We start from the raw sequence: 13,849 nt of genomic DNA, 5'->3' as shown, positions 1-13,849 counted from the left end.
GTCAGGAGCACAACTTCAAAGCACATACACACTTTGTGTGTCACCAGGTGACTGCCACGAGCTATGAAAGTGAAGTGGGAAGAGGGATGGAGTAAATCATCAGCAGGCGGAGGGGTGGCTGGGGCAGAGGTTACAGACAGCAAAGGGTGTGTGTGGATCCTCGTATTTCCAGTCCTGAAACCCTCCAGGGCAGCAGAAGTCCCACTGAGGGCTGTGTGTGGCCCCGGTGGGCTGAGGCAGGTGGCCCATTGCCCCCCGGTTCAGCAGGGCTTTGAACAGAGGGGAAACCCCCTCTCTTTCTCTTCCATCTGAGGACTCAGCCTTTTTAGAGGGCAAGGCATGGAGCATTGCAATACCTCCTCTGCCTGTCCAGGAAGAGCATCTTCTAATAACTATCGGGGGTGATCATTTCCCAAGAATCAGCAGCCTATCATGAAGCAAGAGGGATTAACTGAGCAGCAGTCAGTGAGGAGGGACAGTGTCTGTGCTCATCTAGGGGCAGGAGCCCTGGATCATGGGCTGGCCACAGCCCCTGGCAGAGAACAGCAGATATGCCGTGTGGCCTGTGCCCATGATGTCCTACACTGCTGCCCTGAATCGATACTTGCAGTCACCAGCAACTTGATGCCAGCTTGTGACCCAGATGTCAAAGGCTCTATCCTGTTACTAATCCACTGAGCCATCAGTCAGTCCCTTTGATGCAGGCTGGATTTACACCAGTAACCTACAAGTGAAAGGCTCAGGGTCGTCTTCTCAATCCCTTGATCTCTCCCTGTCCCCTGGCAGCTATGCCAAAATGACTCAGTCTTGGATCAGTCCTGCCTGGTCTACCTACAGCCCTGATCATTCACAAATGATGTGGGGCACAGGTTTTGGGTATCAGCCATTTCCTGCTGTAAAATGGGACCAGGATTTGGAATGTCCAAAAGGAGCAACAGAGACGTGTGTGTCAGAAGCAGACCTCATGGCTAATGAGACATCTAAGAAGTCAACTTGAGCCAGCCCCACTGCTTGGACCACCTCCTGAACAGCATGGGGCTACAGGGCTCAGGTGCCCAGAGAGGACTGGCTGTGCCCTGCCATGTGGAACCCTCTGGAAGCCTCTCTGGTACCAAATTGGAGATGAGAGTGAAAGGATTATCTCTGGAATTAGATTATTTAGATTGGAGCTTTAATCTCTGCCCCTGTCTGCACAAGAAAATAGTAAAACTCCCTGGGATTATTTGGGGTTTGTTGTGAAAGTAAAACCATACTGGCAGCAAGGGCTTCTGCTGGGAGAAAAAAAATATGAAGGCTTTTGAGACCTGTCCTGTCTGACCTGTTCACTGTATCATGGTGAGACCTGGCAGAACAAAGCTGCAGATGATTTGGCAGACTCAGCTTTCCTCAGAAGTAGCTGTGGCTCCAGGACTGCCTCTGCAATGACACAAAGGTGTCCTGCAGCCACCCTTCCCCTGGTACTGGTGTCTGGAAAACAAGAACAGCTCTGCCACGGTGGAGACGCAGGGACCTGCCTAAATGAAAATGGCTGTAGTTTGCAGAGAACATCCTCACCCACTGTGATGCTGCACTGTGGATGAGTGCAGCCTCTAGAAATGGGGTTACCATTTTAAATAAATTAAGACTGTGTCCTGCCATCTGACTCTGTGGGCAAAAGACGTGTCTGGTCAGAGCAGAGTCTGGGAAGGAGCAGGCAGAGGCAGCCACCACACTTGTGGCCTCTGACTGCCCACTGGGCTTGTGCACACTGACTGTGGCACAAAGCATGTGCCCTGAGCTGTCACTGGTCCCCAGGGGCAGGCACAGCTCTGCAGCACAGCTGTCCTCCTGCTCTGCATGCACAAGCAGCTCCTTCCTCTACAGGCTCCACTGTAAGTGAAGCACAGTTGTGGACCAGCACTCCCTTTGGCAGACACCAGCCTGCACAGGTCTCTCCCTCCCCTATAAATGTGACCCTAAGCACATTTATAACTTCCCAGGACTCTGGACTCTGTTCCATTTATCACCCTCACCTCCTAATCACAATACAGCTGCTGTGCCAGTAAATGTAGAGATCTGTAAATATCCATTTTCCAATTTCTTGGCTCACACACACATTTCTAAGATGGGACCAGCTCCATAGATACACACACATAGTTTGCATACACCCACTTGCACACAAACTCTTCTGCTGCTGCACTCCCAGGTGCCCATCTGCACTCCTGGCTTTTACCTGCACACACACAAACTTTTCCCAGTGCACACAGCTGTGCAAACACAAGTATACACACACAAACACGCACACAAATATAAGAGAAAACAGTTTTTCCATTACTGGGATATCAGCCATCTCTGCAGCTACGCTGGTTGGCACAGCAACAGAAAGACAGAAGACAAAATCCTCCTTTGGGATATGGATTTGTAGACCCCAAGATTTTGGAAGAGAACCTGGAAGTGAAAGATTGGAGATGGAGGAAGCAGGAAGATATTGGTCCTTAACCTTCCAGCTGGATTAAAGAGACAGAGAGGAAAACAGCTCCCAGTCACACTGAGGAAAACAGAGCAATGATGATGCCCTTTGAAGCCAAGCAGAAATTAGTGCTGGCAACTTGTGAGCGAGCCTCTGCATAGAGAAAGGGGACAACTATAAGTCTGGTAGAGTAGGGGAAGGGAGTGGTAGGTTGAGACCATCTTGGGGAAAGGGGAAGGAGGATAAGCACTTGATGTGTCCGGAAGCAGCTGGTAGGGCCTGGAGGCTGCCGTCGTGGTCACCGCTGCAGACACGGGCAGCACAGCCCCACTGTACACGTGCTCACAGTTGTGTTTGAAACAGTCTGAAAGTGTAATGGGGTGGCTATTGCTGCCTATCCCACTCCCACCCAGCTCCCCTCTGAGCCCTCTCTCCCATTTTCCTTTGCCACGGTACCACCAGGGCTCTCACCTGCCCCCGTGCCAGTGGAGGGGACGCAGGGATGGGGACCCTCCACACTGCCCTCACTGTGAAGCACCTCCGGGCCCCTTGACCATGGAGACAGCAGGAGAGAGGGCAGAGGCCTGAGACAGGCTTAGTGGCCAGCAGTGACTCCCCTTCCTGTGGGAAGAACTGGCCTCCAGACTCCAGTGCAGACACCAGCACGTGCACGTGCCCAAGCCCTTCTCCCCCAGCCCAGCCACCACCTCTCACAGGGACATCCAGGCTCCACATCATTTCAACGTGCATATTTATCGCTTTCCCCCCGCAAGACATGTATTTAATTTACTCTTAGTAAACATAACCATAGGAGATGCAAATAAGAGCTGGGGAAGCATAAATAACTCCACACAGATAGACACACACACAGAGACAGCAAACACGGACACGGTTCACCAAGGGAAACCAAGAAGTGCAGAGCACGCCCTGAGGCTGCCACCAGTCCCAATGGCTTTGCCCTCATCCACCAAGCCAAGAGGATTTCTCCTCGTTTTGCTTTGCAGCAGCTGGTGGGAGAATAAAGCTGGGGAGGAGGAGTCTAAAGTTGCAAATATCCCATGAAAGCATCATGGCAAGTCCTGGCTCTGCAGTTTCCTGCAATCATCTCCAAGGAATGGTTCCAGTTGTAGGAAGTTGCAAGTCTTTCACAGTGTGAAAGGGTGGAGGGGCATGGGGACCACCATGAGGGAGGAGCAGCAGGTCATCTTGCAATGTTCTTATTGCAGCCAGCCGATAAACCTTCAGGTAGGAACATCGGGGCTAGATGCTCCATCTAGGTCCTCTTCTGCCCTCTCTAAGGTGCTGATTCTTCTTTAGGCTGAGAATAATCTTCAACGGGACATCATGCGAACAAACTCTGCAACCAACAACACAAGACAGCCCTGAAGCAGAAGGCACCCACCATCCCCAACCCAGCTCTCATTCCCTGGAGACAGCAGGCAGCCAGGGTGAAACCAGGAGTCCCCACACTGCCAGCAGGTCTGTGCGCTCCGTGACCGGCCCTGAGAGCTCACACAAAATGTGCTTTAATCCCTGCACTAGACATGGTGATAAGATCCCTCTATCAGGTCAATTCATTGCCTTGGACTCCTTCCCAGCCACGTACAGTCTTGTTTGCACAAGCGACTCTTTGTGAGACACTATGGCAAGCGTTGTCTCCCTTCACTGGAGCTTCAGGGAACCTTGATTTACAGTCTTGGGAACACGGTATGAATTCTTAATAAGCTTGCCACTTCAGAGACACCAGTGTGGGAAAGCACAAGGGTTCTGGTGGGTACCAGCATTTTTGTAGAGGAAAGTTTACTCTGATGGACTTCTTGTTCTTTTAAAGATACAAGTTAACTGTAAGGATGGCCTGGATCTATTTCTTGACCACCCTGCAGCTTGTGAAGTCAATTACAATTGCTCAAATTGAGTGTAAATGCCATCAAATATAAATGTGTTTTCATTCCGCACTTGAACTGACGAGGAACTAATGACTCTGCAAAGAGGAGGGCAGTGGAAATTACCCCCTTGACTTCTCCTTTTCCATTGATGGAGCTTTCCTTTGACAACTAAAGCAGTAACTCACAGAGAAAATGATACTGGGATAGCATTTCATGTATTTTAGCTGTCTAACATAATTTAGCTGTGGGAAACAAGGAGAGCTACTGTCATGTAATCAGCCAGTGCATCAGAACAACTGCAGCTACCAGACACTTTCTAGGGAGACACTTCCAGTTTTTTAGCATTTTCAAAGCCCTCAGAGGCTTCAGTAATCCTGAGGACTGAGACACCTTGTCATGTAGGAGACCCAGGAATGCCTCTGAACCAAAAAAATTACATCAATTTCACTTTAATTCTGTATTTCCTGTGCTTCACCCTTTGCAAAGGGATATCTGGATTTGCACCAGGGAAACAAGCACCCTGCCATGCTCTCACACCTTCCAGCTCTTATATCTTCTTAGCTGTCTGATATCAACTGCTTCCTTGCCAGAAACCCTGAGCACTATTAATATTGCTCCTGCCATGGCTAATGGCTATGAGAGTAGCCTAACCACTCTTATTTTCCCAAGTCTTTCTGGCATGAACAGTGTGAGAAGAAATGAATTATCTCTAGAATTTAACATGACACCTCTAGATCAGATATCTACACTCAGTGAGCACACCTGGCACATGACCATCTTCTGGCATAAAGGCACAGAAACAAATTCTCTATAAACCGAGATAACAAGGTGAGCCAGATGAAAAGGAAGGTGCAATTCATTCTCCAAAGCAATCCAGCCACCTCAGAGCTCTTGCAATAGATTTGACAGAAAGGAAAATGCCCCATAAAAGGAAGGCTGGCACAGCATGTGTGCACCAGAATCTGCTTCTCTGTGACAAGTTCTATCTCTTAACATCCTAGAATTATGGAGACCCAACTGAAACTGAGATGCAGCAAGAGATGATGCACAAATGAACAATTCAGCTGGCCAGAAAAAAAAAAAATTCTGCTTGATTTTTTTCTCCACACTTCAGATACCTGGGCCCCGAGCATGCATATCTTCCCTTCCGCTTCAGCCTCTGAGCTGAAACTCTGACTCACAGCAGAGCAGATGGGCAGTGAGTGCTGATCCCTCCTCACCTTCAAAATCAACACGCCCGTCTCCATTCAGATCCACGTCTCGGATGATCTCCTCGATATCCCGATGGCCCACCTGCTGCCCTAGAAGCTTCTTCATGGCTTCTCGCAGCTCACTGGTGCTGATCTCCCCATCACCATTGGTGTCAAACTGCAAGTACATGAAAAATACCAGCGAGGGAAATGCAGTTAATGGAAATGGATCTTGGTCTGGTTTGGATTTTGTATTGTCCTGCTCCTGAGTGCCCTATGTTTTCTTCATTCCTTCTGTGTCCCTTTTCCTTTTCCTCCTTTGGGTGCCTTTTGGATCCAGTCTGTCTTTTCTCCTCAGAAACCCCTCACTGCTGTGTCTGCACCAGCTTTCCTCTTCTTTGCCTCAAGGGTTCCCTTATCTTAGTGACTTTCTCCGCTCCTCCCTTATTCCATGCCTGGCTTGGCTCTTTCTCTGTCTTTCCACTGTGCTGCTCTCTCCTTCTCCTCTTCCTTTCCCCAGTGGGTGTTCTCTCTTTCCTGTCTCCTGTTGCTCACTCTCTGGGGGCAGGTGGGAGGGAGCACTCACCTCTCTGAAGGCATCGCGGAGCTCTTTTACACCAATCATGTCTGCAGTCTCTGCCAGCAGCTTTGGTCCCATCAGCTCAACAAAATCTTCAAAATCCACGTGGCCACCCACTTGGGACAAGATGGAAGATTGTGTGTAAGAACTCCGTGCCCAGCACTCACTTTGCACTTCTGCGTGCCCCAGAGAGCGCTCGGCTCTCCAGGAAGCAAAGCACAGAGGGTGTGGGACAGTGGAAGGAAAAGCAGAGGGAGTTTTACACTGTATTTTCTGGATTATGGGCTAGGCAGAATGAGCCCAAGCTATCCCATATTAGGCAGCCATGGACTGTCACATCCCTGTGGCATCATACACTACGTATTGGAGGCTTGATCGTTCCAACGCTTACAGCAACGCTGGGCTGCGCCTGTGCCAAAGGGCACGGCAAGGGCACAGCACGATGTGCCTGCGTGGCCTGGGCAGTGCCCTGCAGCAGTGGAGTCCTGCTCCATTACAGCAGCTAATGTGTGTCCAACTGCTTAATCATTGTATTAGTTCTTTTACTCGTCAGTGCCCTGTCTGAAAGCTGTCAGTAACACTCTCAAATTCCCAAGCACTTGTGTGCCAGGGTTATCAGATGCGTTTGCGTGTGACTGGGCGCATATGTCACAGCTGTTCTCCTTCCCTTGTGAAGTAACTTGTCCTTTTAACATCCTCCTGTGTCAGAAATAACATGCACTAAATATCGTTTTCCCCACCTCGCTGAGGGTGAGACCCTGCACTGCCACAGATGAGAGGTGACAAAAATGACGGTGAAAGACAAGGGGCACAAACACAGTTACAATGAATTGGATACGTTTGTCACATCTTTCCGTGACTGCAGCAGATGCTCCCATCTGACACTGCCAGCTCAGCTCACTCACAGCCCATCCCCAGGCACACAGCAGATCCACAAACAACCGCTGCAGAGTGAACAGCCATCCACCACCCATCTGACCAAACCATCTCCATCTTCCCATGCTCTTCCTTCATTCTGACACCATCTGACAACAGCTTCAATATGACAGCACACAGAACCTGTGCACCGGTGTCTGACTGCCTGCATCAAGGGCAGTTTTATACCTGACAGCACAAGCATGAAGGACAACCTTTCTACTCACTGTTTCCATATACAGCACAGTCCACACAGTCCCTTTGATAAGCAAAAACAAAGGGATCGGCTTCTTGGGACCACAAACAAACAGGAGAGATGACAGGGAGTGAAAATGAGAACCAAAAGAACGAGGGGGGGGGCGAAATCCAAATGAAAAGAGGCAGCAGGGAACTGAGAGAGCCTGAGGCAATGATGTAGGGCACAGCAGCAACAGGCAGGTACAGCCAGGTGGGAATTACTCACGGTTCATGTTGATCTGCTGGGAGAGCTCTATTAGCTCCATCTCAGTGGGCATGTAGCCCATGGTCCGCATGCAGTTCCCCAGGTCCCTGCAGTTAATAAACCCATCCTTGTCTTTATCAAACTCCTTAAAGGCTTCTCTTAACTCTGTGGGAATGGATCCAAAAAGAACAATATTGTCAGAGACAGCTTGAAATACCTTTTCCAAGAAAACTCCCCAGAATCAGCAGCACTTTATGAGGCCAGACTCCCTAAAATACTCTGCATTTTCCCAGCACATCTCCCTGGAAAGAGGCAATCACTGGAGCAACATTAAGTTTTCTGTCAGCAGCACTGTTGACCCATTCCTTACAGAAAAGCTTGATTGGACAATAAGTGTCATAAATGGTTCATTGCTAAACTGTTCTTCATAAAGAAACTGAAATTCTTAAGTGTGTCCAACTTTTACACCTATACTGTATTATAAACCTCTCACTGTAGGGATTAGCAAGTAAAACAGCTTCCCTGGAGCCAGACAGTCATGCCATGCTCTACAACAGTTTGTGTGGGAGCTGGGGGAGACAGCAGTTCCCTGATAGCCAACATCCCATTATTTACTTTTCCTCCCACCCTGAAGAAGCTGCAATAGATGCAAATTCCTTTACAGTCAGCACTCTTCTAGTTTTATATATTATTTCTTTTGCTGGGGTTTTCAGGAATTATTCCAGTAAACATCTCCCTTGGTTTGCCCCAAATTATTTTACCCCATGGAGCCAATCTGGAAGGGCAGTAGGTTTTCACTGGGTAGGGAGAAAGGGGACAGAGAAGAAGCAACAAATTTTACCTTCGATTTCTTCCGGACGCAGTTCTCTATCCTGCAAAAAGAAAACATATTATGTTAAAGCCATTTGTTTGTCACAAACATAGTTTCAAAATAGCTGTTTGTTGGTACAAACAGTTCTAGGACAAGCCATAAAGTGAGAGAAGAAACAAGAAGGTGATGACATGTTTAATACCATCTACCTAGGAAGGCTTCCCAGTTCTCCTCCCCAACGGGAGAGTTGTTAACCTGTGGAAGCCCCTCTCCCTCTGTTCTGCTGGACAGGGGGATGGCAGGTGCTCCCTCAAAACAAAAGAGACCTAGGCCAACGCAGCAATATGTGTGGCCTCCACATCTGAGGGTACTATTGGCACCTCCTTGAAGCTCCTACATTGTTCCCCAGCACCAGGTTCTGGAGCAAAGACTGTCCCTGCAGCAGTTATGATCTCCTCTAGAGCTCTGATTGTATTTCTACTGCAGCTCCCGCTGACACAGCCAAATCAAAACAGCTGGAAGCAGTCTCTGTAACCAGCAGGTCTATACCATCATCTGCTCAAATCACTGCTTGATCTCTGTCCTTCTGGCAGGACAGTGACAGCCATGAGCTCTCACAGCCAATGTCCCAGCAACATGTCCTACAGTCTGTCCCCACAAAAAGGTAGGAACTCCCCCCTTCCTCCCAGCCTCAACTCCATATCCAAGCATTTTGAAACCAGGCATGAAAGCAGACACACAACATATACATCATCAAGGTTATCTACAAACAAAACAGGACAAGGATTCACCATGTTCAGGAAACACTGCAACTTCAAACATCCAATTTGAATTTCTTGGAAGAAGGGGGAGGATACAAAAGAGTATAGGAAAATTCCAACACTGCACCAGGAAGAAAAGATGAGCATGGAAATGCACTGCTTTCTGGTTTAAATGCCCTTTCTAATTCCTCTCATGGCTCCCAGGCAAATCCAAAACATCTGAGGATTTGGAAACACAGAAACGCAATTTCTTATGTCGTCTCACTCTCAGCTTTCCCCCTCAACCGTGGGGAGTTTCTCCTTGCCTTCCAGGTGTCCTCCAGCCTCACCATACGTCCCTGGAGACAGTGCCTTTGATCAGTTTGAGAAGGATGATCCTTTGCTATTTAACCACAGGCCCCCCTGGAAACTCTAATGGCAGCTGCTCAGCGTGCAGAGCAAACTAGGACACACACTGGTTTACGTCTGTGCAAAGGGGGCCGTGCCAGAGAAATGACCAGATTGCCACTCATAACCTTCCCAGAGGCATCTCTGTGCTGGATGGAACTGTTGGAGTGCTCTGGCTCTGCTGTTTCATCCTTCACAGACCTGGTATTTTCAAACATGTCATCCCATTTGTTCTGCTTTCATCAACACCAAGTAATAAAACAATTCAAACTCCTTGGACCGGATGCAGGAGGCATAATTGCCCTCCTGCCTTAGATAAAACAGCACATGAAAACCACCCATTATTTGTTCCAACACCTTGTGCACTTTATTCCAGAGATGGCAACCATGAATCCCTGGAGATGGTAGCTGGGCACACAGCAGGTGCAGGGCTGTGATGGCCCGTGCCGCGGTGCAAAGGGTGCCGTGACTCACCCGCGGTGCCGCGACTCACCCGCGGTGCCGCCTGTCTTGTGAGAGTGACTGGGGTGGGGCCCAGGCCTTCCTCCAGCACAGTCGTCACAAGACCATCCTCCTCCTCACCCACCGAAGACCACGTTGCAACCGACATGACTGACACATGTCAGAAGTGGGGGCTTCAGCACCGGCTCCAATTTTGCACACCAAGGCATTTGCGTTGGCAGGGCTCTGAGCGGATCTTTGCACATGCAGACTGTGCCATCAGAGAGCCACAGACTGCGAATGCAGAAGGAGGGGGAGGGTTTATGTCCCTCCAAAAATCTGACTCAGGCGATAACTAACATCATGAAGAGGTTTTCTGTTTTAAATGTGAAAGAAGATCCCCTAAAATGATAAAGGAGTAAAATTGCTTGGGATGAAATGGGCTGAATCACTCTAAAGCTTTTGGAGAGCATATGGGAAGAGGAATGAAACTGTTCCAAGAGTTTAGATCCTAGATATGAGCAGAGGTGACCCCCAGAGAGTTCATTATACATAATGGTCTTACCCTCATTTATTTCTGTTCTATGTACAATAAATCCTGTTCATCTAGAGAGTCAGTAAAAGTAAAGCTGTTTATCAGATGCACTTTTTCTACATCAGGGTACTTAGAGACATCACTAATCCTACTTAGGGGACTTCTTAGGGCACAATGAGCCTCCACGGCCTAAGGAAGATGGATACCTGTCCAGCTGTGAGCCTTCCACTAGGGAGCAGGATCTATCTCCTGTGACAGGTAGCTCTGTGCATGCCAGCAAGTTTGCCTGTGTGAGAATATGTGTTGTGTTTTAGTGACCTGGCACAGGGACTCTGTGATCACTTAGTGGGTAAAGGTTCAGAAGAACAAAAGCCCCTTGATCCAAAACGACACATAAAGACTCTTTTTTGGGTTGTTGGTTGAAGAAGAGGTTTCAGAAATAAAGACCTAGGTGTCTCCTACAGCTGTAAATGACCACATCAACACACAGTAAGACAGAGGTTTCTTACAGAGGCAAGAAAACTCTGGTTCTCAGGTAATTGGGGTGAGCTTTGTTTTACTATAGGAACATGGAAGGCCCTGTGAATATCTAACAATGCATATATTCACTCTTACATATCCATAAAAGACATGTTAATCATATGTTTCTGTATGTCTTTAAATTCATGTTACTGTAGCAGTAGAACGTTTGGATGCAAAAATACGTTTTCGTTCTTTTAAAGACACAATACCGGGGTGTGTATTTATGTATCTTTCACATGTCCAGGTGCATACACTTTAATTTACATACAAGCTCATATTTTTATTGTTTGTATATAAATGCACACGTTAGATGCATATGAACACATAGTTACTATAGGTGTGACTGAATGGATAGACATGGTTAGACATGGTTTTGCTATTTATCTGTGTATGTGTGTGGGAGGGTAATAGCATTTGGTAGCCTGGCACTATTTGCAAATATGAGGACAGCCTGATGTTCCTCAGTTAATTGGCTGAGATTGCTGCAGTGTCAGGCTGGATATGACAGTGCACCAGAGACTGTGTTTGGGTATCTGTGAGGAGGAAGATGTCTGCTTATTTCTGCTGGTACTAGGGTGCTCACCGTAAACTGATAGGATACTATCAAATATGGACAGCTTGTTCCCAATATGGATGCCCTGATTTGCATTTAAGTGGCTATTTAGGCCTTAAATGCTAATCTGAGCCTCTGGGAATGAGAGGTGGATGTCTTGCTTTGAGCACTGGGCTCTTCCTGAGTCCTCTTCCTACTACTTGAGTGCAGGCTTGGATCTATCTTCCATAGCTGCATTTTTAGATCCTCCTTTCTTGGTGTTTAGGCACAGGTCTATCTGCACATCCTTCAGGTTAGACATTTGCCTGTGACTGTATTTGCACTTGGAGCTGGAGCCGGGACGCTCGAGACCCAGGGCTGGGGGTTTCAGAGCTCCACGCAGACGGAGCGTGGGGACGGATCCGCATCCCCGGCTCACGTCCACGTGGCTTTGTGCGTGTCTCACCCGGCTGGGTGTAACTTACGTACAGGCAGCCTGTTTTCTGCGAAGCCCTTCCTCAGGAAGATGCATGCTGGCCCCAGCAGGTTGTGCATGACGGCGCAGTTCTGGGCCAGCACCATGAGCGGACCCTGGTACTCGCAAGCCGACGACCCCTCTTCGCTCGTCTGGACAGCCTTATAGCTCGTCTTCTCGTCATGGCGGATCTTCCCAGCCAACCAGCAGCAAGCAAACAACACAACAGAGGATGTTACCTCCCCATCTCGTTCCTCTGAAGTTTTACTGAACCGCCTCGCAGAGACATTACTGCTAAATTTCCTTCGTCTGGTCCACACTGCATCCCCCCCACCGGGCTATTAGGATTTGCACAGAAGCAGTAAGTCCGGGAGTTCACTTTCAAAAGCTGATAGAAGTACAACCAACTGGGAGAATTTCTCTTTGAAATGACACCAGACTCTCAGCACTGCTCACATTTACCCAGACACAGCCCAAAGCGCCGCGCTCCCACATCAGCCCCAGAGTTAACGATCCCTTGAATGAGCTGCCAAGGGCGAGCGCAGCCCAGCGCAACAGTACGTGTGCCAGCCCGTGCCCAGGGCGGAGCTGCCGGCCGGGGCACCCCCAGGAGACCAGGCAGAGCCTGCACAAAGCCACTGCGGGAGGCTCCACCTCACACTTCAGCAACACAGTAAAGCAACACCCGCTTTATCGTACCATCAGAGCACCGTTTACAGCGTCGGGTGGCTCTGCCAACTGCAGGCTCACACTCTCTTTGCTACTAATTAGTTACATCCTCAGGGTCTCAGGCAGTTACTGCCCTGGCCTCTTCTAATCACTGACACTCCCGAGGTGGAGATTAGACACGGGCACAACATTTTTGTGTGTTTGCATTTGCGCATTTTCCTAAGTGCACACGTCCTGCTAAGCTAGGGCTCCAGAACAGAATCCAGCACTGGATTTTACAAGGAGGCACTGCTTTCCTTTTATAGAAATGCATTTCCCTGGCTCTGCAAAAAACCTCTTATCCTGATATTCCCATGCAGCTATAAAAAGCCAACACAACCCACAGGACCCTCGGTTTTACAGAATAAACATTAATCATACATCAGATTCCTCTTCAGGAATGATTCTACTTTTACAGCCAGTGTTCCCAGGGGTGATCAGAGAAGCTCTGTCGATTGTCATTGTCTCTATTAACCCTTTTCTTTAAAGCCTGAGGTGCTTTTTTAGGCTAAAAGGCCAGATACGCACACACACACCCCATTCACACTTGTCTGAGACTATTCTGTCTACTTGCTGTGTCTGCCATGTGCTATTACATTGCAGGCATGGTTTGTAGTTTGCCTTTTTGTACACAGTCTTACACCAATCTGCTCATGTAAAATGTCATGTGAATATCAAGCATCAAAACAAAAACAACTCAAAAAGCAAGCGATGGAGAAAGAAAATGATGAAGCAGAAAAGAGTTTTTGTTGCAGTCACAGTTGAGGAAGGAATCTGTCTCTGATTAAATCTGACACATAGGACACTTGTCCTTAAAAAAATGAAAGATGAGCATCCATCCACAAATGGCATATTACTAGCTCAGCTAAATGTCAAGGCATCTGTGTGGAACTGCACAGCTTTGTGATATCAGTGCAATGTATTTTCAAAATTATCAGCTTTATTTCCTGACACATTTCTCAGTTTAATATACCAAATAATATGAATCACTTAAGTAGCCCACATCAGTTCTGTGTTTAATTCCAGTGAAGCCACGCAAAAGATGCAAAGCCCCACAGCCCCAAATCCCTGTTTGCCGACCCTTCCAGTCAGTAGAGGTTATTACCAAGCCACAGAGCGGTACCTCATAATAGTCATCCCATTATTTTTCTGTGTAGATAGAGACTGCCAGTTTGACAAAACAGTTGCCAAGAGCCACTCAGGATCGTGACCAGA

General features: G+C 48.2%; 1 protein-coding gene across 8 annotated transcripts in view; it reads right to left on the bottom strand.

Moving 5' to 3' along the window:
* LOC135424302 (calcium-binding protein 1) overlaps positions 1-13,849 on the bottom strand; it is a 72,627-nt gene that overhangs the window by 14,230 nt on the left and 44,548 nt on the right. For 3 of the 8 annotated variants that reach the window (XM_064675456.1, XM_064675460.1, XM_064675461.1), the window contains 3 exons: positions 11,941-12,117; positions 8,304-8,334; positions 7,484-7,627 (listed from right to left, as the gene is read on the bottom strand). In XM_064675456.1, the coding sequence (XP_064531526.1) occupies positions 7,484-7,627; positions 8,304-8,334; positions 11,941-12,117 (352 nt within the window). Of the gene's footprint in view, positions 1-3,183; positions 3,807-5,555; positions 5,704-6,111; positions 6,222-7,483; positions 7,628-8,303; positions 8,335-11,940; positions 12,118-13,849 lie in introns of those variants that run through there. The other 5 variants (XM_064675458.1, XM_064675464.1, XM_064675463.1 and 2 more) reach the window with 3 other exon arrangements.

Source organism: Pseudopipra pipra, chromosome 18 (genome assembly GCF_036250125.1).
Source record: "Pseudopipra pipra isolate bDixPip1 chromosome 18, bDixPip1.hap1, whole genome shotgun sequence".
NCBI lineage: Eukaryota > Metazoa > Chordata > Aves > Passeriformes > Pipridae > Pseudopipra > Pseudopipra pipra.
This window is presented reverse-complemented; position numbering and strand designations above follow the sequence as displayed.